Genomic DNA, 27156 nt, shown 5'->3' on the forward strand with positions numbered 1-27156 from the left:
CTGCATTAACGTTACAGTCATTGTTTGTTTTGTTTTTTTGTGAACATGCAGTGAGTCCAACACTGTCGGGAAATGAGGTCGATTGAGTAAATGCTGTTTGTTTGAGCTGAATGTACAAAGTGCAGCAATATGAACTCACAGGCCTTAATAAGTAAACAACACTTACTTGCTGCCTGGCTACAATCTTTAGATTGGAACTCAACTTTAATTCCATTTGGGGCAAAGTAAGCTTGTTAGTTCAACACACGTAGAAATGAATGATGTATTATGTAGTGACACAAACCTTCACTGTTTCACAGTCAGTGGTGTGAACTTATTTTTATTAATATAATTTCTACAAGCTCTAACGTGTTTATTTATAGTGTTACTGATGTAAGAGCTACAGTTCTCACAGCAGATGAGACGCATGCAACATGATTTAGAGTTAGTAGCCCAGAATCAGCTCTGCAGGTGGATTAGCAAGACTCGCTGTAGACTCATCAAGACAAAGACAACTAAACTTGCACGCTTATATCTGTCAGTAATGTCTACCGAAACGAAGGAAAGAAAGCAGTGTGAGGAGCTGATCGTGACTCCAGCTGTTGGATCTAGTAATAGATCATCTTGGAACAAACGAATGGGAGAGTCTCATTGCAAGAAGCGTAGTGCCACTTCAGGTTATCTGCAACACAAAGACAGACAGAAACAAGCATTTCACAAGTTTTAGTCATATTCTAATATTCTGACGGCTGGTCAGTGGTTTCAGGCTTCAAACTAAGACACTCTTCCTTCCTCTCTATTGTCAGTTTGGCATGTAAAGGTCAGGAAAACAATAAAATTTAATATTCTAAGTATGGTAGACTTTCAAAGTAAAGCTTGAGGACAAACAGTTCACATCCAGGATTATGACATAATATGACTTTTGGACTGTTACTTACATTGAGGAAAAGATGTTATTTTGGGTTAAAGTAACTCACATTAAATGAAATCAGTTACCAGAGTGCATCACATACTATGACTTTCAGAATGTTTCGGTTAGGTTTGGTTATGTTTAGGCCCAAAATTTTACTTTGTTTAGGAAAAGGTTTTACTTGGTGTTAAAATAAATGTGTTCAGTGTCATGTCACATGATGTGAAATCAATGACAAAAGTACATCACTGTCACGACTTTCTGACTATTACTTATGTCAAATTGTTAGGTGTTTGTGTGGTTTTATGCACAAAAAACTTCTTGGCAAGGTTTAGGAAAAAATCATGTCTTGGGTTAAAATAACTGCATTCAGTTATGTAAGGGATCTAACTCCCATGACAAAGTCAATGACACAAAAACATGGCATATAATGACTTTTGGACTGTTATTAACTTTGTCAAATGGTCGCAGGTTTGGTTAGGTTTAGGCACAAAATGTTACATGAGTCAGGTTAAGGAAAATACTTTGCTTGGGGTTATAATAAATATGTTCAGTGTTGTGTCACATGACAAAGTTAATGACAAATGTACATCACATATTACAACTTCTGAACTGTTGTTAACATTGTCAAACAGCTATACTCAGTCTCATTATGGAAGCCAGGTAAGTGACATGATCAGATGTGTTTTAGACTGTTTACACTGTCAAAAGTCATGGTTTGGTTTGGTTTAGTTTGGTTTCGGACATAATCAAACTTTGGGTCAAAACAACTACATTCAGTTTCACAACATAAGTGATTTACGCTTCAGAGATATTTTCTGAGTGATGAAATATTGAAAAAGGTTGAATATTAAAAGTTTGTGTTTGTGTGTGTGTGTTATATTACATCCATAGTTAATCTTCAGGCAGCATTCAGTTTTCTCCATTTCGTCGTCCATGTTCATTTTCTTGTGCCAGTTGTCGAAGTCAAACTTGGTGCCATCATTCCACATCCAAAAACAAGACTGTGTACAGATGGACACGAACATTCATGATCTAGAATTTAAATGTGCCTAATTGTTTTTGTTATATCGCTTATAGCATCTCCAGATCCTAATAAGTTTATATTAAGTTTTGATGTTTATAACAACTTTATTTTTCTGGTCACCCATTTCCATGACTTGGAACAGTTGGGGAAAAAAAACTTATGCCATGATAACCTTTATAAGTTAGTTATTTTATCATTCTGTGAAAAATACATGAAAAAATAGTAGAATTTGGTGAAACAGTAAAAAATTGCATACATTTTTTTTTATATGTTTTTCCCCATCATTGTGCTATATGAGCCTTTTCATGTTTGTCAGTTAACGTATGAGCTTATAAAGATGTTTTTCTCTCCTGCCAAAACTTTCTTCATTCCGTCTTTCCTTAGTTTTACATACTTTTTCACACATGAATATTTTTTTGAAGTAAATGATAAAAAAAATCATCTGAAGAAAATGTTTTCACTAAGTTTAACACATCAAAAAAATCTATATTGTTTGTTTGTTTTCACAAATAGGTATACAAAAAAAAACCTTGACTTTTTTTCACTTGGTTCCACACATAAAAAGACAACAATATACTTTTTTCCTAAAACGATAAAATAATAAATAAATTAAAAAAATCAAATCGGAAACTCAATTTCACCTATTGACCTCTAGATAATTTTACACATTAACCCTTGAAAGAAAAAAGTTTACCTGAAATTTGAAAAAAAAAAACATTCGAGGGAAAACTTTTTTTTTTCCCCCTTTTTGTGTGAAACAGAGTTAAGAAAAAGTTTGGTAGGAGAATGTTTTGTGTAAGAAAATGTTTCCTGATTTAAAAAGAAAACAACAACCTCAGAATTATTTTTTCACTACATTTCCCCCCTAAAAAAAGTGTTTTCACAGATGGACATCTGTAAAGATTATCCTGGCAAAATGCTCCCCATCGACTCTTAAGTCATAAACACGGGAGAGAAAAATTAATTTGTTCAAATATAGAAAATGGATCGCCCCCCCCAAAAAAATGGATACAAAACATGTATTGAATGTTGCCATTGATATCAGACTAGCCTGTATTCGTCAGAAAAAAAATGTGTGTATATTAAACACTGAATGGGAAAATCTCAAGGTGTACAAGGTTATGCAACATTATCAACTAAACCGAAGGATTTACATACGTGTACGGCATTGTGGCCACCGAGCCAGGTTAGGGGAAAGTCGTGGCTGTGTGCTTTGGTCAAAGACTGGATGAAGTGACACTCCTCTTCGCTGTGGATCGACGCCAGGTTTGCTCCTTCGAACAGACAGTAACTCTGTAGGTGACGAGAGAAGAAACACATTTTATTCATTACATCAAGCTATTCGTCAGGATATTAATGACTCTGTCATGACACTTTCATTTTGTGGGATGAACATTGCCGTCTCAGGGGGGCGCTCTCTCAATCCTCCTCACCTCAGCTTCAACCCAAGTCTTTGGGCTGTCGACGAAGTAGTAACAGCGTTTGCCAAAGTGGGACCAGTCGTAGGGGCAGTGGTATTCCATGTCTACAACAAATATAAATAATACAAATTAACCAAATAACTACAGTAACTTTCAGAGTAGCAGAAAACATAAACAGTGACATAAAAGGGAAGTCCGGCCCTTTTCAGACCTGGTATTAACATCTGCTCCAAGGATTACGATTACTTATTAAGTGTACAGCTTGAAAAGGACACATTTTTTAAAATCACAAATAAAGAAATGTATGCTGAATTTAAAAATGTCCCACATAATGCAGAATGAGTCAGAGACAGAGTTTCACAGAGTTTATAAAGTGTCTCCAACTCAACAACTCACTAAACTGACACATTTGTTAAGGGAGTCTGGGGACTTTCTCCACAGGGACAAAGAAGTAGCCTATATTGTTCCTATTTAGTGTCTTTGTAACATGTGACATGTTTAGATCAATAACATGTTTCTTCTTTCATTAATGTTGGCAGGTAAGACTTTAGCACTTTAGACACAGAAGCAGACAGGCTGGTACAGACATGCTGCCACAAACTGACACTTTTTACAAGGAGACAAACAACTTCAGCTGAAAGATTTAATGCTCAATTTACAACAAGGACACAATGACTTAGAACCTGTCAGAGACACAATTTCACTTTATTATTAAGTATTTTTTCTTTTAACTCAACAACTCTTAAAATCACCACATTTGTTAAGGGAGTCTGGTGATGTTGTGTTACTGCGGACAGATCTCAATCGGTCCTCAGTGCATCTTGGCGGTGTTCACATCTGTACTCAGAGCTGTCCACCTGTGACCGGATCACCCAGGATGGATGTTGATACCAGGTCTGAACAGGGCCTGTATATAACTCCAAATTGTAGGTCATCACTTACCACAGCTCACAGGTATGACCCCTGGTGGAGTCTCAGTGCCTGGTATCTTCTCTCCGGTGAGGACGTCGACACACCAGCAGTAACCGGTCGACCCCGAGCACTGCTGCGGGAGGAAGTTCCCACTGGCGTCACACTGCGGGACGAACATACCGATGGGTACGGGGACAGGTAAATCGTGCACAATGTACGCGCAGTGGCCCATTTGTCTGGGGGTGTCGTGGACGGGGGAGGTGGAGTTGGGGTGGAACGGGACAGCTCGGCTCAGGGCCAGGAGGGAGCACAGTGCGAGAGACACACTGAGCCACTTCATGTTGATGGTGATGATGATGTCAGAGTGTTGCCTGTCAACAAAGATCATTGATCATTTTTGTACCTTGCAACAAGTCTGAAAGTTATTTGGTTCTAGAGAGGTGGTGATCACTGAAGTTTGCCAATGGCCCCTAATCACTGAGTCCACCACCTAAATAGCAGTTTCTCCTGTTAAATTTGAAAACACTTCCTTCCATTCCTGGAGAAAACCCCAGCCAGTGAACATAATGCAGGCACCAACAACAATTCTTCTAAACTTATGAAACAAATAAATGGTATATAAATCTGATTCTGTATTAGACACTGTTGTTTTTGTTGTTATTTCATATGATTTTCTTAAGACGTGCAACTGCTCATTGTTATTGTATTAATGAAAATTGTAGTTACTGTTGTTACTATTATTTGTAGAATTACTTTGTTGGGAAATGTTGAGCACAAAAAAAAGTTTTTTGCACAACATAAAGTATAAATCTAAAGTTTATCATTTGTATGGACGTTAGAGAAAAGTGCAAATAAATAATAATAAGGAGCACACAATATGTTTCGTCATGATTTATATCTTTGCATACAATCTATGTGCTTGAGAATAAAGTGCTCTCACAATGACACAAAACTATGTACTGCAATCCCAAGGTAACAATTTCTATCATTCATAACAACTGTCATGAACAATCCAAAGTTAAACTCACCTGTTTCAGGATCAGCGTGTGTGCCAAGCCAAATGCTGTCCTCTGCTGCTTCGCTGCCTTTTATCCTGATGCATCTCCTGTGTGGTGAATTCATTTTCCCATGAACACACAGCAGCTCTCAGATCAGATGTTGCACTAACAATGACCCTTTTTTTTAATTATTGCATATCAGCAGATGAACCCTTGTGAATGCAGTTATTCTTTTTAGACATCAGCACACGTTTTGGGTTTCATCGTTTTTACATTGACCTTTAAAGTTATTGTTCAGTGTCTCTGCTTCCCAGACTCTTTGTTTCGGCTCTCTAAAGCTGCTCTTTTTTTACCGCCTTGTATTGTGCAAATCTGGGTTACAGACTGTTTCTGCAAGTAAACACTGAGACCATTTGAGACTGGCTGGATTCAAGGTTCAAGGATCAGGTTTATTGTCATTTACACTTAAAAAGTGTCATGTCATTTCACACTGACATGAGCCATTTATAATATATGGCTTGAATATTAGTTTAAAACATTAAACAAAAAATAAGCTAAGATTATCAACAGAATGTAAAGGAAACAGTGTTGACATATGTGTTAGCGTGCTAACCAACTAGCCGGTCCTGGGAGATGCAAAAATGGAGAGTTTGCTGTTTTGATCTTATACATTTCACAAAATAAACTCACAAAATGTCAAGAAAGGAAATATTTTCACAGCTATTTTCCCTACTAAACAGAAAAATACAACCGTTTAAATTCAAGTTTTTCTCTTTAACCAAACTAAGACCAACTTAATCACCTTGCGAACGCGCACATGAAACACTTACTCGAACTGGGAGTCAGCTAAATCAAACTCAGCACAACTTTTAACAGTAGCTCTGGTCTGGTCCCAACAGAGCAAGGTGTGTAAATACCTGCTGCTGATGTGCAACTCTCTCTACTCTTCTAATGGCTACAACATGTTTTGCAGAACATTATGATGTCATGGTGATGACAACAACACATTAGACATTTGTGTAAAATGTTGTTATATTTATCGTTTGAATTCTGGAGTAACAGACAAAATTGTCACACTGACCTTTGAATGCTGACCAACAAATTCCAATCAGCTCATCCTTGAGTCAAAGTGGACATTTGTGTCAAATTTGAAGAAACTGCCTCGATGTGTTTCTGAGATATTGTGTATTCAAGGATGGGATGGACAGACAAATGCATATAATTGGCATTAAAACAATAAATATGAAATCAGAAATCCCAATTTAATAGTATTTAATAACTATTTTGTAAGCTTCCCAGTGTTTATTATTCCTGAGGTGGAACCTGAAGAGAAGCTTGTTCAGGATTAGCAGCATCACCTTCACACTAAAAACCAATAACTGGTGGGCAATCTGGGAAGGAGGCTGCATATAGGGGGTAAAGTGACATAACGTTTATACCATATGTGCTGGATGATATAATGTGAGATACTCAGGTGGTCTCAAAAAGCTAGCACCGCCGATTTGCACAAGGGTGTAAAAGAAGAGCATCTTAAGATAAAATAGAACGATTTTTGATGTGTCATGCTGTTTCTTTTGAACCTACCGATTGTCTGGGAGGGTGTGACACAATGAGACACTGTGGACAATAAAATGAAAATGATGTAACCTAAAACTGTCAGTGATGACAATAGTCTGAGAAAGAATAACAGGGACACAAAGGGCTCACCCGTTGATATATAATAAGCAAAGAGGTTAAGACAAAGTATCTCTTCGGTGTTCGGAAAATCAATCCATTGTTAGTGTAACATCGGATCCCAAACTTGTGGGAAATGTAATAATGACAAAGCAAAATCTCAGTTCAAGCTCTCAACCTCAATATGTAATAGCACATTGCAAGTACATTATTAAATGTAAATATGAATAAAAATAAAGATGACAGCCTGTGCCAACTCTTCTCTCTCACTATAATCGCTTTTCTAATCATTCAAAAGTTTCTTTCATTAAATAAACTAGAGAAATAAAACTGAAAACTGTTTGTGATTCTGTTTCAGCCTAAGAAGTGTCCTGAGAGGGGAAAAAGAGGAAGTGATGCTCAGAGGCAGAACGCCAGAGATGGAACGGAAATCATTGTGGTCACGGTCCTGTTCACATATTGAGTACATTATGTAACATAAGATAATACAGCATTGGACTGCTTTAGTTCAGCTTGTGTCTAGAGTTATCATCGATGAGACAAGTTCAAGTAAACAGAGTTTGTGTTCAGAAGTAATTTATGATTGTAATCTGTCAGATATTCTATATTCTATACAGATGTTTATGTTATCTATAAAAAATAAAATAAGAACCTCATGTGTGGCACAAGCCCCAAAATATGCAAAAGATGAATCTACTGCCCTTTTCTTGTATGTGTCTTGTTAAAGGGCACACTCGCACAGATTTCCTCCTGAAAGTTTTATTTTCATGTTCACTACCTCTTTTTCACACCAGGCTCCAACTGTCACCACAGACATTTGACTTCCTCTATTTTTTATTACTTACGGTCATAATACTTCTTGCACTTCTTCCAAACGGTGAAGTTTTTCCTGCATTATTAAGAATCAGTTCAGCAGTGAATCAGGTAAGGCACCACAGACTAGAATCCTGAAATGTCATTTTTGTCTCTCTATGCCATCATGTTGGAACGATTGGATCAACGCGGTTCCAGGTATGATTTTCTTATTTTTTACGACCGTGATTTGTTGCTGTACGACTGTGTAACCAGACAGATGGCGCAATAAAAGAACCGTCTGAGCCAACGAAGGCTGTAGGACAGAATTAATGCAGTTACAGTTCATTGCTTTTTTTTTCAGCTAAGGTTTCTGCCAGCCGCTTCGTGTCTAAATATTGTATTTCAAACTGTCATGACGTGTCAGATCTTTATAAATGCAGGAAGTCACAATACAAATAGAAGCATAAATCAGCTTTCTGCTTTTTTGTCTGCATTGTCCATATCACGACCAAGACTGAAGTCGAAATCTATGCGCTGTGTTGTCTTAATGCTGCGGTGTACCATTATATTTTCAACAATACTGTACTTCCAGGTTTGTGGCAAGACTTCAAGAGGATTAGGGCCACTGTGAAATATTTCTTGGAGTTCTGAGTTTGACAAAAATGTGAGAAATTAGACATTTTCAATAATATTCTGACTTTCTTCTCATCAGAGATGTGAGTTTTCCCCTTAGAACTGAGACATTTTTACTTAAAATCTGGATACTGAAAATTGTAATTTTTTCTGCAAACTTTAATCTCAGTATCCCAACTTCTCCTTGAACTCAGATTTCTGAGCCAAAAGTAAAAATTATGACAAATAGTCACAGAAATTTGATTTTTTCATAGAATTCTGAAGTTAATCTAAAAATCCTCAAATTTCTCAGAATAAAGATTAATGCTCAGTCCACAAAGTCAGACTTAAATTTCAGAATTCAGACTCTCAGCTGTCCAAGAAAACAGGCAGAATTTTTCACAGTAACCTTAACCCTCCTACAAATACATCTTTTGTTTCCTAACTGAGTACACTTGTAATTGCATCTGTGACCATGCTCGCGAGCTTCCTGACTGATGGTTAGCTGGCATGTTTCCAGTGGCCTAACGTGTTTGCCCACCAACTAGTATAGCTACGAGCAGTCATTATGACACAAAGCTTCAAGACACACATACTTGGAGAAGATATGAGGATGAACTCCGCTGTGCTACTTCTTGGTGTGACAGGGCCTCAGGCACTCAGGTGGAAAGCCTGAAATCAGAAGACAGAGTGAAGGATTTTAGTTGAGTTTAACCATAAGACAGCAGGAACGTTATACAGATAGATGCGTAATATTCTTCATAGTACAACTGAACGTGAACAAAATGTGTTCAAATGTGAATGCAACAATCTTGTTTTTGTTGTAACTGTACTTCAAATCTTACTTCCCCGTTGTATTTCTTTCACGCTTCACTTTTCTCACTTTCTTTGACCTTCTTGCTCGGTTAACTATCTGATATATTTACTTCCTCCTTTGTCAGAATTCCCCTTACTCCCCCCCCCAACAGCATGGGACAGCCAACCAACCTTTACTCCGACTTCCAGATCATCCTCCTCCTCTCTCTCTGCTGGGGTCAGAGGTCAAACCCAGATGACGAGAGGCCATCCTGTGGTCGCTGTGACCTTCGGCTCTCCTGTAACTGCTCCTTTGACGGCTTCACACGGGTTCCCATGGTAACAGACCACGCCCTGAGTCTTGACCTCTCCTACAACAACATCACCGTGGTGACCGATGATGATCTGACAGGCCACAGACAACTGAGAGTTCTGAGTCTTCACGGTGGGTATGGGCACAAATGACACTTATCAGCTCATCCAAAGCTTTGAATTGTATCTCATTATACAATAACAATCAACATTTGAGTTACTTCTGGTCATGGTTTTTGCTGCACCCAAAGTCAAGAGTGAACTTCAGAACTGCACTTTTTAAGCCAATGTGGACAAAAAAGGTTTTTAATTGGTGAGAACGACAACAAGGACAACAAAAACTGTAAAAAGGGACATTTTGTCACCAGGATGTTTGTTTTAGAGATGAGAGCCAAACTAACTACAAGCACCTTCACCAGATCTGGAACTAGTAAGCACCTGATTACCTGACTGATGTACTGAGGAGCATGATAACAAAATAATGATGATGACAACAAAAAATTATATAAAAAATGATTATAAAACATTTACATTAACAACACTAATTTAAAATTGGAATAGTGTTAACATAACAACAGTGACAACCATAATTATGTGATAACCATAATAATAATGAGAGTGATAAAGATTATTTGATAATAACTGATGATCAGTGGTCTGAGGATTGACCCCTGTGTAACCCCTGACAACATTCTCGCAACACATCCTCATACCTAAATGTGGAAACACCTATTGCCAGCACCTCAAAAAACAACGTATGGGACCAATTCCACAACAACATGGCTGCTGCAACGTACATCATACCATTGCTGTTTTGTTAGGTTTAGGCAATAAAAATACATGGTAATGTTAAAACATTGTATTTTAGGTTAAAATAATTGTAATTTTGATGTAAATTTAACATGTAAGCAAATGAAATAATAAATAACATGGGACATTAACAGAGTTTTCATGGGTAAAATACCTTTGCTTGTTTTACTTGACGTCCTTCTGTTGTGGATTTTATCAATTGTCATGTGACTTCCTCCTTTGCTGCCGTTCTACTTACTATGGCCACTAGAGGTCGCTCTTAACAACCAATGCAAATATGGGCTGTACTAAGGTCCTTGAAGAGTCGACTTTTATGTTTCTTTTCTTATGAGGATGGGTTATTTGTTTTAGCAAGAACGTAGGATGTTTTTCATACAGACATTACTGTCATCCAGGTAACAAGATAGCTGAGATCCACCCGTCAGCATTCAACCCTCTGTGGAGCCTGGAGGAGCTGGATCTGTCTAAAAATCAGCTGACTGCTCTCGACCAAAAATGGTTCAACAAGCTAGAAGCTCTACAGCAACTCAACCTGCTCAACAACCCATACAGGTATAACCCTTCAGTTTAAATACCAAGCAGAAACCTCCAGACTGCGTGTGATGTTCACATACTTCACCACCCTCTTTTGCTGCAGCTGCCTGGGTTCTCCTTCGGTGTTTCAGGGGCTGGTCAGGTTGAGGAGGCTTCACTTTGGAGGTCCCGTTCTAGAGGAGCTAAAGAGAGGAGATCTGTCTGGAGTCACTGAACTGGAGGAGCTCACTGTGCACGCCAACAACCTGATGAGGTTTGGACAGGATGCTGTCTTTGTGTCGGAAGTCTGTATATATCATATATATTTTAAAAGCTCTCACTACAATGAATTAATTTATTGGTCCATCTCTCAGTACTTTCCGAAAAACAGTGTCTGTGGCCCACTGGTTCCTGGTGAAGACATAAAACTGTGAAACCTCCTCAAACATTACATGTTAATCCTAAAAAAGACTTGGTATTCTCCTATAACAGCTGGTCACTGAAGTTTCTAGTAAATGATTTTCAAACAGGATTATTAAGGGCATTTGTTAGGGGCTATTTTCAACAGCGCATTTATCAACATTTGGTGATCTGGCATTCTTGGAAGCAATTATGTGAGATTGAGTCAAACTAAGCTACTGCGTGTGTGTTTTGTTCTTCTCTGCAGGTATGAGTCCGGTACTCTGGCATACGTTTGGCCATTGGGTCGTGTCACTTTGAGCCTCCACAGTCCATTTTTAACAAATGAGGCCTTAGCCTCAGCTGTGCTCAGTGACGTGTCATACCCGGAGACGCCCGTCATTATAGAAGACCTCCATCTCATTGGGAATGACACTGTCCAGCCTTTCAGAGCGGCAGCCAAGAAGAGAATCAGGTCTGCCCACAGTCTTCTTTTCTTCTGTTTTAATTTTCATGCAGAATGACTCATTAGGTCACTTCCGTAAAAACATACAATTTTAATTCTCCATAAGCAACAATACCACCAGTGAGAAGATGATACATGTCAAATAAGCATCAGATTGGCAGTCACAGTTCTATGATGTCACTCTTCAGGTACCTAACTTTACGCAACATTTCTCTGTCTGATGAGGCCTTGGTTAACTTCCTGGAGGAATTCAGTGGAGTACCGCTCACTTTCTTCATGGGTGATGGCGTCACGTTAACAGGCGAGGGCAGGTAGGAGACAGCAAACAGTACATCTAGGTGTAGACTCCAACAAAAGACAAAATAAAGTTTTTCATGACTTAAAGATGAAATTTTACTATAGTACTGTTTTGTATGGAAAAAAAAGGTATCATTGTTAAATAGTTTGTTGTTTTTTGGTTGGTTCTAGGTGGGAGAGAGCCCGCTGGACTGATCAAAAAAGCTTTGACGAGTTCTACATACGAAACGCTGTGGTGCTGGATGTCTTTAAGTTTGTCTCATTTCTAGAGCTGGGATTTCTGCTGCAGTATCCCAGGAAGGTGTCTGTCGTGAATTGTAAGGTAAACAACCCAGTGTTTTGTTGTGTTTTTTATCATAAGTCAAACCAGTTCTCAAAAGTTTGGACATTGTTAACAGAATATAATCTAATGAGCTAATCCTTTTGACATATACTGAAAACAAAGGCTAACTTACCTGCAGGTGTTCGTGATGCCCTGTCTGACGTCTGCCCTGCTGAAGAACCTGCAGTACCTTGATCTTTCAGACAACCTGCTGAGTGACATGACTCTTAAGGAGACGCTGTGCGATGGTAACGGCACAATGAAGGACCTACGAGTTCTGAACATCAGTGGAAATGCTCTGCAGGTGCCCTCGTGAAACCTTGAGGAATTCTTTCTGCCTGTATCAGAAAAATCTAAAAAAGGTTTAAAGGTTTCAGTTTTGGAGAAGAATGCCTGAAGACTTGTCTGTGTCTGTCCCTCAGTCTTTTTCCTTGCTGACCCACCTGGTGCTGAAGCTCTCCAAGCTGACCCACCTGGATGTTAGCAGGAACGGATACAACTCCATGCCACAGAGCTGCTCCTGGCCCTCCACCCTGCGATACCTGAACCTCTCCTGGACCTCACTCACAACCATCACCCCCTGTCTACCCAAAACTCTGAAGGTACAAGAGTGGCTCATGCAGCAGCAATCCTGACAGACCTGACACCATCAAGCAAAAAACGCTAACCGATAACCCACTTTTACCTCGCTCTTTATCCTGTACAGGTGTTGGATCTGAGCAACAATGATCTCAAAAACTTATCTCAGGCCCTGCCTGCCTTGAGAGAAATCCACCTCTCTGGGAACAAGCTTCTGAGGCTTCCCTCTGGATCGCTGTTCCCCAATCTGCAAACACTCACAATACAGGTAAGAATGAACTAATAATCACATTTCATCCTCTGATCCTTTTTGTTTTCCCCGGTGTGACCCTTCTCGTTCTTCCACAGTCAAACACCTTGAACATGTTCAGCCATTCAGACCTCCAGTCGTACCAGCGACTCCAGAGCCTCCAGGCCGGTCAGAATAAATTTGTCTGCTCCTGTGACTTTGTTGACTTCTTCCAGTCAGTCATGAAAGGAAGTGGAGACGTGCATTTGACAGACGGAGAGGAGACGTACATCTGCGACTCTCCTCTCTTCCTGCAGGGGGAAGAACTGGGTCAAGTCCACCGCTCCATTGTTGAATGCCACCAGGTTTTGTTTGTGTCTGTGAGCTGTGGGGTGGTGCTGTTTGTCGTCATCCTGCTGAGTGTCCTGTTGTGGCGCCTCCATGCGATTTGGTACCTCAAGATGACATGGGCTTGGCTGAATGCCAAGCGTAACTCCCGGCAACGACGGTGCAAAGATAGAGACTCAGAGGCGTTGCTGTCCTTTGATGCCTTTGTGTCCTACAGTGAGAGAGACGCCAGCTGGGTGGAAAACTTCTTGGTGCCTGAGCTGGAGGAGCCAAGGTTACGTCCAAATTTTTTGTCTTGTTATCTTTTCTAACATCACATTTCTTGTTGTTTGTTTGTTATCAGGACATCACAAAAACTGCAAAGCTACTCACCAAATTTCAGCAAGAATAGAAAGAAACAGGAAGTTTTCATCAAAAAATCTAAATTAAAGTTTGGTGAAAGATGATAACCGGAACAAATTTGATCCAATCCCTCCCACACATGGCTCGTAGCCTTCTAGATAAATGTTATTAAGTGGGCTTCTTGTAAAGATTATTTTTGGGGATCTCTCCTCTCTGGATAATGATGTACAAAGGCAGACAGGAAATGGGAAGAGGGTCAGGTATGACTTGCAACAAATGCAGCCAGCTGGATCCAAGTTCTGTAACCATTCAGCTACCAAGCCACTCTATTAATTTGGCCTATAATGTTACAGGTTTCCTGTATTTGGTTGCTCGATTATTTTACGTTAGATGTTGCTTATTTAATCTGACTATTGACAGTTGTGAAAGTTCAAGTAGACATTCTCTTAAAAGTCTGAAGAGGTGGTGCATTCCTGTGAAGTTGGTGCTTTTGGAAAAAAGTCTTACCAATTAGAAACATGTTGTTGTCAATGCCATGATAGCTGATTCCCCACAGCCCACTGAACGCCACCAATCAACAATAAAATCTAAACCCAATGAGAAACATAACCTGCTTTCTGATTTCTACTCCTGCAGGGAGACTGATGAAGGCATTATGAATCCCAGACATCCTCGGCCTCTGACCCTGTGCCTCCACAAGCGGGACTTCCTTCCCGGAAACTGGATTGTGGATAATATCATGAGCGCCATGGAGCGCAGCCGCCGAACCATCTTCGTCCTCTCAGAGAACTTTGTCCAATCTGACTGGTGCCGCTATGAGCTGGACTTCTCCCACTTCTGGCTTTTCGATGGGGATTCCGGCCGAGACGCAGCCATCTTGATCCTGCTGGAACCGCTGTCCAAGGACGACGTCCCCAAACGCTTCTGCAAACTGCGCAAACTCATGAGCTCCACCACCTACCTGGAGTGGCCTCAGGAGGAGGAGAAGGTCGAGGGGTTCTGGAGGAGTCTCCGCCATGCTTTGAGAGGAGAAGAAGAGGAGGATGACTGAGGCGGAAACCACAAAGTGATGAAGAGAAAAGATGAGAATAAAGGACAAAATCAGAAGCTGAAAAGGGTGGAGGAATAATTAGAAGTGAAGAAGAGGAAAAGAAAAGGACGGAGAGGAATACTTTAATATTAAATGAGAAGATAGAATAAGAAGGACAAAATGAAAGAAGACTGAGGTAGAGGAGTAAACAATGTAGATGAAGCAGGTGATTCAATATCATAAATAAGGAAAATATTGTGACTTGTTGCTTTTGCTGATAAATTACTTTAGAACTGAGCAGTCTTTGTCATGACCCATTTGGTGATTTAAAAAAATGTTGTTTCTTGTTTTTTCATCACAATTAATGAGAAACATCTGTATCAATCAGGTCATTCTACTTTCTTTCAACATCTGGTAATTTGTTTATTTACCATTATACGTGATAAAAGAGGCACTGATAAATTGCCAAAAATATTACATTACACTCTGATTATTAAATGATCTTTTAACTCATATAATCTTGTTTTCTAATGGAATCTTTATATATTTGTTTCATTAAAGCAACAATATTAACATGATGAAATAAAACCTACCTTCAGCTGCACAACAATTAACTACATCCAATCTCACCTTTCGTGATTTTAAGCATCAGGAGCTTCCGAATAATAACAGACTATCAATTAGCAAGTGATGATGTAGTGCAGCCTCAGTCAGGTAATCTGTTGGTAGTTTGATGAAATGGCTACTTGTTAGAGCGGTTGGTTAATTTTTGCCACAACATCAGGATGTTGTCAGTGGAAGTGAAACCAGTTCTTAAGTAAACAGCCTGAGCACTTACATGAAGTGAGTCAACGTTCTGTAAAAAGAGTGTTTCCTATTACACAGTTGTGTTACTAAGGCTCAGTGAACTCTGAGATAGTGTGGACATGGATAAAACTTAATTGGTCAAGACGGTCAACCCTTTATAGAATGAGAAGAGAAAATGTTGGGAACAACAATGTAACATCATGAGTGGGAAAAAACAATGACAGGAAACAGATTTTGAAGAGCACCAGACAAGTTTTAATAAGTGCTGCAAAATTAATCAAAAACATCATCCAAATCACAGAAGCTGCATTTTAATGGTCAAATATGTCACAAAACAGATGTTCTCCAGATGTAATAAAACATATTTGTTTGGTACAAACCCAACAATTGTCACATTATGTTACAACCCACACAGCTTGCTACGGGAAAGGGAAGCAATCAGTTGCCATCAGTTTTAGAAGTATGTCCGGCCCAGTCCAGATTGTTTCACTTATTATCTAAACCAAGTCACAAAAAAATTAAGGTAGATAGTTGTGATAATAGTTGACCAGCTTCTTAAGTGAGGTTCGATTACAGGAGCAAAGCAGTAAAATAAAAGAAAACCATGTTTACACAGAAATTAGCATGTCTAAAAGAAAAAGAAAAACGCTAAGTTAGAAACACTATCACGCTTAAAACGAGGAAAGCATCAGATATAAGACTACATCCAGAGTCTCAATAACATTCTGAATAAGACACATTGTTTTTTTTCTGAAGCCGATGTTTGACATTGCTAAGGGAGTGAGACATCTCGCTTCTATCTCATCTCTGTTGAGAGTTGCACATGCACAGTACTGGTCGAGCAGCCTACAATGCTCGTGTAGTAGCACAGAACTGACACTGAGACTTTGCATCTGAAAAAGCCCCCCCCCCCAGCCTTGACTACCTATGCTTCAGATACAGTCTTCAGGACTTTTTGTATTTCTGAGTTTCCCATTGCTGCTTCCTTAAATCTCTTTAACAACTCTTCATGTCTCTTTGTCTTAAGCATATTCACAAAGTGTTTCAATATAGTACACAGTGGCTGGGCATACTCTATCACACTCTCTATGTGTGTATTTGGAAACCCATAGACATATCCTCCAGTGTGCAAACCAAAGACTTTGCACTGAGCATCAAACACTGGAGAGCCAGAGGAGCCATGGTACATGAAAGTGTTGTAGGTCGACCTTTTTTCTTCCAATTTCCCACCAATCATTATGTTTTCAATACCTTGCTCTCTGATGAGGTGACTGATTGAGTGGAGAATGAAAGGACTGTCTTTGTATGGATGTAAATGATCATCGACAGCCTGCCCTCTCTTCTCTTTCTCAATGATACATGTGGGATCCATTTTTTTCACGTCTCCTCCCGGGTGACCGATAAGACAGGCTTCACCATTCTGAGACATTGGACCAACATGCTTTAGGAGCCCTGGTGGTATCTTAATTTTCTCTGTTTGGGTTTTATGGTTGGATACCATATGGCCCTCAGTGTTGAGCTCAAGTACAGCATAGTCAAGATCATCCTCTTTGATGTAGATGTAAGAGTTAGCTAGCTGGAAGTAGCAATAGTTTGTGTCTGGCTCAGGATCATCATAGTTAAAGAGAACATACACCTCCACATCCTTCTTCAGTGTTTCTGCTTCAACACAACCTCCAAATAGATGTGCGTTAGTCAAGATGAAGTTGTCAAACAACACAAAGCCTGTGCCCACACGTCCATCCTTAACAATCACTTTGCAGACTGACTCACCCAGCTTCAGCAGCTTCTTGACTCTGTGCACTTCACTGAATGACTGTTGGATCTTTCCAAAGTCTTCCTTCCTCAGCTCTACTGCTTTCTGATAAGAATCACCAGGGAATCTGCTCTGCATCAGTTTGTTCAGAACTGGAAGCTGCTTACGCAGTATCTCCTCATTGTCAACACTGCTGTCTCTTTTTTTCATTTCTGCTCTGACACTTTTTCCTCTCTGATGTACTACATTTAGGACCGATGTTGATCTTGTAACGCGCCTGTTCTGTGGAAAATGCGATGCACCTGTGTTTTCCTGCTGTTTTTTATCATTTGCTCTCTTCTTCCGTGGAAGACATATCTTGAATTTGTTTCCATTTAAGCTGTCAACATTGTCTACAGGTTCAGTGAGGCAGTCAGGATTTTCATTGTTAGACAAAGTGAAGTTGCAGACATCATCACTGAATCGACCGTCTCTTTGCAGAGCCTCTTCCACCGTTGTCCCCTTCTCCCCATAAACACACAGATACTTGAACTTTTTGACAGCATTATTAGTAAATATTTTTTTTGTTTTGGCGTTTGTTCCTCCGACTGTATCAATGTAGAAAACAGAATATCTGTCTCTTGAATGTATTGCTGTGGCAGGTTGGATTTTTGCATCTTCGACCAATTCAGGTTCACTTGATATGGTCAGAACCTCACCACTCTTGACACAAGAAGAAGGGAAATGAGTTGCAACAATATAATCATCTCCCTTTCCCAGCTGAATGACAAGGTTTTTCTCTGAATAATTCAGCTGTTTGTATTTCTGTTTTGTTTGTATTTCCTCCAGCACTGTGCAAGGTTGATCACAATCAACAGTGTATTCTCTGCTGTCTTTGCCGCTGAATTTCACTTTGAAATGATGTCCACGCCCACCCTGCAAAAAATCAGAGTGAAGAAAAAAGTAAGGTTACACATCCTTCAATGTAATAAAAAAAATGCAGTCTTTTTTGTACATGCAGTGTATCACACCATAATTCGCCTCCTTCCCTCTCATGTGGCTGTATTACGTTCCCTGTCGAATTTGTAATGTAATGTTTTTAAGATTGGGTCCAAATTTGGTTTAGATTTTCTGCATTTGCAATCTTTCCAAAGGCTATTCTTGATTACTATAATGTTTTGTGGCAAGTTACATTTAAATAACACATCTGACAGATGTAAAATTATTGAATGATTTTTATACTATTTAATACGAACAGGTTAATGATCAAGTGTGTGTGATCTCAAGTTTGAGAATGAAAAACTCCATGCTCGTGTGGATGACCAGGAAAGCACATCACAAAGGCAGAACATCAGAGTTGTTGGTCTCCCGGAAAAAATTGAAGGCGGCCATCCTACCACCTTCATGGAAACTTTCCTGGTGGAGGTCTTAGTGGGAGGACAGCTTCCCTCGTAAACCAGCAGTGGACCGCGCTCACTGTGCCCTCAGACCGCCCTAGGAGAACGGGCCCCCTCGAGCCATGATTGCACATCTGGATCACTACCTGACGAAAGAACTAATTCTACGCTTATCCTGGGAGCGGGCTGGGCAGCTGACATACCGGGGACAGAAGATCAGCTTTTACCCGGACCTCAGCATTGACCTGGTTCGAAGGAGAGCTGTTTTCAACCCAGTAAAGAAACAACTTCAGGAGGCTGGTGTGAAATACTCGCTCGCATATCCTGCAACGCTCTGGCTCACACTTAATAGGTCTAAACACGAGTTCAAGTCACCGTGTGGGTTCCCAGATAGCAAATCATTTTGGCTCTTTTGTGGCATATATCTGGCCTCTTTGGGGTTGTTTTGGCAAAGGATTATATTTGTGGGTCAGGTTTGGTTTTGTTATGATCTGCCATAATAAATAAATGGCGCAATGTTATTTTGGCCGAGTTTTGGCTTATATCTGGTTAACCAGCCAAAAAGGCAATGAGCGGGACCATAATGTTTTTGAGCGTGTTCGCATTCATGATTTTACGGGAGCGCTTTGGCATCCCTCTGGCTTGCCAAAAGTCTGCACAGAGACCGGCAACTTTTTAACGGTTACGAGAGATCGCACTTCATTTCTCGGCGTGATCACTGGAGGTGAGTACATGTTTTCCTTCTCTCCAAAGTCGTTTGTTTCTGCTAACCACAAGTTTAATGGTTTTGTTTGATCTGTTCGAGACGCGAGTCATGTACGCAACTTGCATTCTATATAGCCTAATGAATAACATGACTGGCGGAGGTTTAAATGCATTTTTGATCTGATCGTTTGTGTAGGCTAACGTTAACGTTAGCCTACACAACGCTAGCTAGATGATGATGAGGATAATTAAATCGTCTCTGAGCGCTGGTGGCGGTGGCCCTGTTGTGGTGGCTGTCAGATGTGTGTCCGAAGCTAAATAAATACAGCCCAGGCGAGGCGCGGGGCTCTCTCGAGCGGGGCCGAGTTGGCTAGTCCCGGCCGCCGAGCCGAGTTGACGGCGGTGGGCTGGGCTGTATTTTCTTAGCTTCGGACACACATCTGACATACATGGACGCGAATCACAGCCCGGACGCACTGCCCGCGGGACTGACAAATATTTATAGACGGACAAGCAACAACTTAATTAATCATCATTTAAATATTTTATTTTGAAAATTGACCGGATTCTCTCGCCTTTTCTGTGCCCGACTTCTTGTCTGGTACGATCGGGTCTATCCAGCTTTCAGATAGGTGCATATGTTAACCGGTCTGCCTGGTCTCACATCTCGCGCTCTGGAGCGCAGTGCTCGCGCCTGCAGCGCTTCAGATCGGTTCAGTTCTTTTTTTCACGCGAGCCGCGAGCGCCGAGACAGAAAGACGGGCACAGATAAGGCGAGAGAATCCGGTCAATTTTCACAATAAAATAAATAAAATGATTAATTAAGTTGTTGCTTGTAAAATGGTAAATGGTCTGTATTTATGTAGCGCTTTTCTACCTGGAAAAATGACGTGTATGTGGAAAATCGAGTGAATACGAGTGGGCGCGGAGAGAGGAGGAGAAGTACCCTCCCAGTACAACCACCCGCGCACAGCTTCCGCATGCAGTGAAGTGCGACCAAGGGGTCAGATAGGTTATCAGATTACCGGTATATTTGATAAAACAGAGATTAGGCTACTTGGCAGGATTACATTTTAAATTGAGCATAGCCTGCATACAAACACAGGTGTATGTCTCCCACAATATACACTCCACCTGTTTTTGTAATTATGTGAACATGTTTTTGTTGGTTTGTGTTGCCATGGTTTTGTAGCAGTTAAAGCGGAGAGAGAACAGTTTAATAAACTATCTGAAGAATTTTGCATATTAGTTTGTCTTATAGTGTTATGGATCACTAGATAGTTACAACTTGGAGTGAAGTTAGTTCATTGTTTTTTCAGAGCAGCAGCAGAGCAGCAGCATGGCAGAAACAGCAGCAGCCCAGCCTATCAGTCCACCCTATCATGGGTACATGAGAGGCTGCAACCAAATGTGTGGAAGCAAGTTTGAAGGGTGCCTTCTTCCAACTGTTGTCTTGAGATCTCTCCACAGGTTTTTTATGAGACTTGAATAGACTCATTGATGGCCACTTTAGGATCATATCTGGTTACTTTTTACTTTTTGGTGTTTTAGGTCATTGTCCTACTGAGATGACTAATAACCTTGCATTATACCCCTTGATTTTTATCAGTCTTTAGATTTCATAATGCCATGTACACAGACAAGGTCTCTGGTGAAAAAGGGTCCCAATATTTTCATCCATGATTGTACATGCCTTGATAATTTAAAACTACCCTTTTGAACTAGACGATTCTTTTTTCAGCTCTTCTGAAAGAAGTTCTTGTCAATCAACAAATTCTGATGGATCAGCAAAAGAACATAATCCGAATGATCCAAGACATGCAGAGATCCACCAATGCTGTCACAGGGATTCCCACCACTAACATATTTCCCTTGAATGATAAGCCTGCCCTGTATGCTCTTGAGAGGGATCTAGGAAGTCAACCAGACCTCCGTAACAAACTGGTGAGCTGTTTTCTTTCTTATCTTTCTGCTTTCTTCTTTTCTTTTTTAAATTTATGGTTATGCCGAATAGATGATGGAAAATGGGACTCTTTTATTTTGAATTCCTAATTTTGTTGTTTTTTTCTTTTTGTACTTTAGGTCATCACTCTTGGATTGGTGGGAGGGGCAACAGTTAAAGAAACTGTGTGGCGCATTCTGAAGCAGGCATCAAAAATGATCTTGCGAAGACCATATCATGGCGCGGCCTGAATGGGAAAGTGCTGTTTGAAAAGCTCCACCTCAGGGCAGTTGTGACAGGTAAGGATTATCCTGCACCCATGTTGACTGATTTTATTGTATTTATTATTATTATTGTTATTGTTATTATAATATTATTACCAGATTAAGTTTTTCTGCTGAATTGTTTTTCTTTTATTTGTTATGTCATTTTCAGATGCTGTCAGACGTAACCCTGTATGCATTGAAGCCACTGATCTGAGCATCGCTGATGCAATTAAACGGTGGTTCTACTGGGCAGGGGATAGGGAGGGGGGGGAGGAAAAATCGGCTGCCAGGCGCCAGCCGGCCGACAGTATAAATTTGTGTTAAAAAAAACAAATGTCTTAAAATTAATTGATGAGCAAGAGACACCAGAATAACCAGTTTCGTTTTTTATACATACAGTTATAACACATAAATAGCACATGAGCCTAGGATACTAGGACATAGTTTCCACATGTATAAATGAATGAATGAATGAATGAATGAATAAATAAATAAATAAATAAATATAATTAAAAAATATATTGTGGCATCACTTTGGTTCAATTATGGCATCCTTTTGGATCAGTTTAGGCTAGTTTTTGGCAAGGTTATGGGGTTTTGGCCTCTCTTTGGGATAGGTCCGGCAACACTTTGGAATTCCAAAATCCCTTTTGGCTCACTTTTAGCTGAGATTAGTTTTTTTCTTGGCATGCCAGAGTTGGGCCAAATTTGGGCCGTACATCATTCCAAAGCTTATCCAAAATGGCAAGCCACATTTGGTCCAAATTTGGGCCATAAACAATTTGTTATCTGGGTTGCATCTGCCTTTGTCAAAGCAAATATCGAGAAGGCAGGGGAAGCAACTGGGGCCACAGGGAACGATGTTATGTCCACATTGGAGGACCAGTTCCCTTATTTGGCCGCAATTTGGCCAGCAAATGAGGTACAATCAAGCTACATCCCTTTGTACCGCGGAATGAGACAGGGATGCCCCCTATTACCGCTGCTTGTTGACTTAGTGATTGCGCCACTTGCAGTTTAAGACAGTGTCGCTCCTTCGAGGGGATAATCAGAGGTGACAGGATGTACAAGGTGTCATTATATGTGGACGACCTTCTCCTATATATTACCAACCCTGCAATGTCCCTTTCATCCATTCTATCTAGGCTGGAAGAGTTCAAGAAGCTCTCCAGCTACAAGGTCAATATGTAAAATATGCAGCCTCGGATTAGTAAGGCCTTTTTACAAAGACCAAAACATCGGGAGGGATGTCTATGCCCAACCGTCTCTATTATTACTGGGCTAGCAACATTCAGAAAGTAATCACAACGCAATCCTCTTGAGCATGCATCTGAATGGGTGAAGATAGAAGCACATGGTCTTCCTTTTCACTCCTTAGTAACTTCCCCATTACCTCTTGCAATTCGTACATACATTAATCCGGTCATTGCTCACACACTTAAAATTTGGTTGTAGTTTAGGAAGCAATTTGGCCTGAAAAAAGTCTCCTAAATGGCACCCATTGTGTCGAACCACCTCTTTACACCAGCCCAGTTAGATCTGTCTTTTCACGCATGGCATGGGAACGAAATACAAGTTGTTAAAGATCTGTATATTGAGGGGGTCTTTGCATCATTCGCTCAACTAGCAGGAAAATTTGGCCTATCCCAGACACATCACTTCTGTAATTTTCAGATTAGGGACTCTGTCTGAAAGGGTTACCATCCTTTCCCTGAGTTAGCTCCAGAGACACCCATAGATACTCTTCTAGCCACAAAGGCAAGTCATAAGGGTGCCATCACAAGGATCTATGACACACTCACCAACATAAATCCTCAGCCCACTGCCAATATTAGGACACTCTGGGAGGAAATTCTTGGCACATCTCTCTCTAATGATCTGTGGAAGTCAGTTTTAGAGCAACACTCATCGTTCTCATGTAGTAGATATGGCCTTCTACAATTTAACATTGTTCACCTTGTTCACTTAACCAAGGCCAAACTGGCTAAGATTTACATGTACATGTACATTTACATCTACATGTGACTGGTGCAAACATGCACCGGCGACCTTAATGCATATGTTTCGACATGTCCCACTCATCGCACATTCTGGCTTGCAATATTTAACTCCTTGAGTGAGGTTTTTAGTATGGGTATTGATCCACATCCTTTGATAGCTTTATTTTGTCTAAGACCTGGCGACTGTGACTGGCCACTAAATATGTACAATGTTGTGGCTATTACTATCTTACTTGCCCGTAGTTAAATACTATTTAATTGGAAGAGCTCTAAACCCCCATCCCATGTCAGGTGGATCAGGGACATTATGTTTCACTTTAAGTAGAAGATCAAATGTATTGTGTACATTTACTGAATTTGTGATTTGTATATGTGCTTAACTAAAAATTACCAATAAACAGATTTTTCAAAAAAAAGAAAAGAAAAGAATTTTGCCCCCAAAAAATGGTATACATTTCAGAGCCGTTATTGTTAAACTACTACATTTTGCCCGGGGCACCAACGTAGCTATTATACATTTTCCTGTGAGACTGGGTTGACTCACGAGTCCGTCTTTACAGGCCCACTTTAGTTATGAGCTATCCTAACTCTGACTTTACAACTTGTACACTGATCAGTTTATAGAATACCTGGATAGTAATTGTGCAGTAAGACTCTTAGTGGTGGTGATGTTTAAGTCATGTGACCACGATGTCCTCTGTTTGTATCCTAACATTAGCTTCTTACTGCTACACATTTAATTTACACTTCAAACATCACAAAGTGGTGTTTATCTGTGGAGATTATCCGGATGACCAAACATATCTGGAGATCCACAGCAAAACAGAAGTAGCTGGAGGCTTTTTAAGGGTTTTGAAACGGAAAAAACAAACAAACCAACAAAAACATAAAATGGCTCCATACAGCTCGTCCGGTATAATAATTACTCCAGAAATGTCTTGTGCGCTACGAAACTTTACCTAACTTTAGATCAGCATGGAGGGAGGAGATAATGACCTAAGTGTAATTTGTGGGTGAACTGTGCCTTTAACTTAAACCACCTCAAAAAGTTTTAATAAATGTATTTATATTCCAATCAGCTGATGAAGAGAACTCACCTGAGGGCCTACGGCTCCACCTGGCCGTTTACTCTCCATGGTGATCAAGCTGGTGCTGCGAGGATTGTCCTGATAAAATGATGCATTCACAAAACAAACAAATCAGTTGGACAAGCTGAGGCTGATTTCTGCATCACAATGTTCCATCAACACAATAATACATTTAGTTCAAATGTTTCAAACCATAAACACCAGAAACATAACCATATAATGCCAGTCTTACCCAGCAGGACAATTCAGCGTAAGCATTACATTGATGAGGACATGTCATGACATGTCAGAGGTCCAAAAGCTGTTTGCCTGTACATCTTTCAGCCTACATGAAATGTGTTCCCTCATTGTCTCATAAGGTTTGGGGAGTGCAGTTTCATCGTGCAGTTTTGTGCGATGCATCTACAAATTTTTTTGTTAAGGTTCCTGTTGTTGAAATTGGTAAAAACTTCTTCTTTGCCACTCTAGAAACAGTAGTTGCCAGGGGCACAGCGCAATTTCCTGTGTTGGCTTTTAGAGCAGCGAAGAAGAATTGATTTGTGTGTAATACAACAAACACTTGGTTTTGTCGCGACAAACAGAACTAGAACATTTCCCCGGGTGTCCTGCCAACAGCTTTAATATTACTGAGATGACTCACCAGAGTATTAATGATTAGGCTCCACCCAAACCCTCCAAAACCCCCCAACTAACGGATGGTTGAAACCAGTTATGTCCTCTGGGCAAATAAGGGCTGTCGACTGTCTAAAACAGATATAAAACAATAAATGTAAAACTCCGTGACACAGCCCACAGAAATACGTGCGACAAAGTTTTACTAAAGGACTGTGTAACTTCATTAAAGCATCAAACAGTTATCTATCAGGACTCAGTTAAGATGTTACAGTTAGAAGTTCAGCCGCAATACAACAGACGGTTTTTTTGGAGAATGGAGAAACCCAAATAAATTATTCTTTCTTTTCTAATATTAAATATGTTACATCTCATCCTATTTTCTAAGCCTAACTTATCACTGTTGATTGATTAGTTTTTTTGTGTAGCTTAGATATAGTAATAAACTAATCATAAAAATAGTAATAAAGTAATCATTTAAAAAACAAAAACATTCATACTTTATATTTAAAAGAAGAATCTGGGCATCTTACCTTTGATTGACTGCCAGTGAACGTTGGAGCGCAATGACATGCGAGCATATAAAGGAAGTACAGGTTATTTCCTGGTACACTCGTCTTCTCATTTGACTGTCAAATCCATCCAGTTAACCCTTTCGACACGCCCAAATCCATGACCCAGTACTGCTCAACAAGTCAAGATTTAATCCCCATTTCAACAGTTAACATGTTAACCCATAAGAACCATGATACATTTCTCCTTAGAGGAAAATGATGAGGAGCATAAAACAGACTAAATAGACGACATAGAACACATTTCTGACATTTTTTTCAAAATACCATCCCCCACAGTCAGAGATCTGTAATGTTACATATATGTCACATTGAGTGTTAAGAACCTGGATAATTTCTCCATCAAGGAAATAAAACAGACTAAACAGACCACATAGAACTAATTTCTGACATTTTTTCTCTAAATAACACTCCCTAGTGTCAAAGATCTTTCAGTTGGTGTTAATGGTAAATTCATTCCTCATTTGAAAATTAATCATCCTTAGTCTTTTTTGGCTTGAAAACAAAGCTTTGTCTTGTTATCTTATGTCTTGTTATGTGTGTTTCCACAATATTATAATTTTACCTGTTAGGTTTAACAACAAAACCTTAAACAGCGAAATGTTTCATTTATTTCACAATACAAAAAATTGCAAATTGCAAAAACAGACTGCCTCTTCATATTGGAGGTCTTAATACATTACTGTAGCTGTAGAAAGCAACAGACTTGTACACTTGTAAACATAAAAATCACAAAAGTGTGATAACAAAAAACTTTTGTATTCTCAGGACCATGTTTGAACCATTGTTATCAACATGTGTGGCAGTTAAGCCTAGGCCAAATGGAAAGATTTGAAACAATTTATTTCTTCAGTGGAGCAAAGATGCACCTCACATTTCACACAAAGGGTGGTGGTTGCATTGATTTTGCAGAATTTGCAATGGCCACGCTTGTCGCATTTCAGAGGCCAGTGTGCAACCTGGTCCACGCGAACATCATCTGGAACTCCAACATGAACTCTTTTGGGAGGTGATGGTGGAGATGTGTCATTGTCCTCGGTAGTTGTATTTTGCTGTCCAGGGTTTATCTTTGGTTGAGGCACTTCATCTAAATCACCTAAGTCACTGCAGTCTGAATCACTAGACTCACTTGACCTGTCATTCTCCATGTCTGGGAGTGTAATCAGGGTCTTCAAGGTCTTCATCTGAGCTACTTTCACATCCCTGACTGTCGTCTCCTTGGATTACTGCAAATGCATCCTGAACACTATATTGATTCTTAT

General features: G+C 39.9%; 3 protein-coding genes across 5 annotated transcripts; 1 reads left to right on the forward strand and 2 right to left on the reverse strand.

The window, feature by feature from the left end:
* Window positions 1-303: 303 nt before the first annotated feature.
* eslec (eosinophil lineage-specific marker) lies at window positions 304-9407 on the reverse strand. Its single transcript, XM_030431905.1, has 8 exons — window positions 9316-9407; window positions 8925-9000; window positions 5278-5354; window positions 4280-4620; window positions 3350-3441; window positions 3075-3209; window positions 1776-1893; window positions 304-661 (listed from the first exon to the last, which is right to left on the reverse strand). The coding sequence occupies exons 4-8, from the start codon at window positions 4587-4589 to the stop codon at window positions 588-590; spliced, it is 729 nt and encodes a 242-aa protein (XP_030287765.1). The 5' UTR covers window positions 4590-4620; window positions 5278-5354; window positions 8925-9000; window positions 9316-9407; the 3' UTR covers window positions 304-587.
* On the forward strand, window positions 7708-15288 carry LOC115590525 (toll-like receptor 2). 2 transcript variants are annotated; one of them, XM_030431902.1, is made up of 12 exons: window positions 7708-7845; window positions 9270-9568; window positions 10641-10797; window positions 10883-11032; window positions 11426-11632; window positions 11812-11934; window positions 12092-12242; window positions 12382-12546; window positions 12665-12844; window positions 12949-13089; window positions 13170-13672; window positions 14377-15288. In XM_030431902.1, exons 2-12 carry the CDS (start codon window positions 9298-9300, stop codon window positions 14789-14791), a joined length of 2463 nt encoding a protein of 820 aa, XP_030287762.1. In that variant the 5' UTR covers window positions 7708-7845; window positions 9270-9297; the 3' UTR covers window positions 14792-15288. The 2 variants fall into 2 exon arrangements, with proteins under 2 accessions (XP_030287762.1, XP_030287760.1); XM_030431900.1 differs by having other exon boundaries at window positions 7728-7932.
* A 521-nt stretch (window positions 15289-15809) lies between these two features.
* LOC115590526 (protein FAM111A-like) lies at window positions 15810-25877 on the reverse strand. 2 transcript variants are annotated; one of them, XM_030431903.1, is made up of 4 exons: window positions 25856-25877; window positions 25351-25454; window positions 24720-24788; window positions 15810-18248 (listed from the first exon to the last, which is right to left on the reverse strand). In XM_030431903.1, the coding sequence occupies exons 3-4, from the start codon at window positions 24756-24758 to the stop codon at window positions 16503-16505; spliced, it is 1785 nt and encodes a 594-aa protein (XP_030287763.1). In that variant the 5' UTR covers window positions 24759-24788; window positions 25351-25454; window positions 25856-25877; the 3' UTR covers window positions 15810-16502. The 2 variants fall into 2 exon arrangements, with proteins under 2 accessions (XP_030287763.1, XP_030287764.1); XM_030431904.1 differs by lacking the exons at window positions 25351-25454; window positions 25856-25877 and having other exon boundaries at window positions 24720-24866.
* Between the last annotated feature and the right edge of the window lie 1279 nt (window positions 25878-27156).

Source organism: Sparus aurata, chromosome 10 (genome assembly GCF_900880675.1).
Source record: "Sparus aurata chromosome 10, fSpaAur1.1, whole genome shotgun sequence".
NCBI classification, from domain to species: Eukaryota; Metazoa; Chordata; class Actinopteri; order Spariformes; family Sparidae; genus Sparus; species Sparus aurata.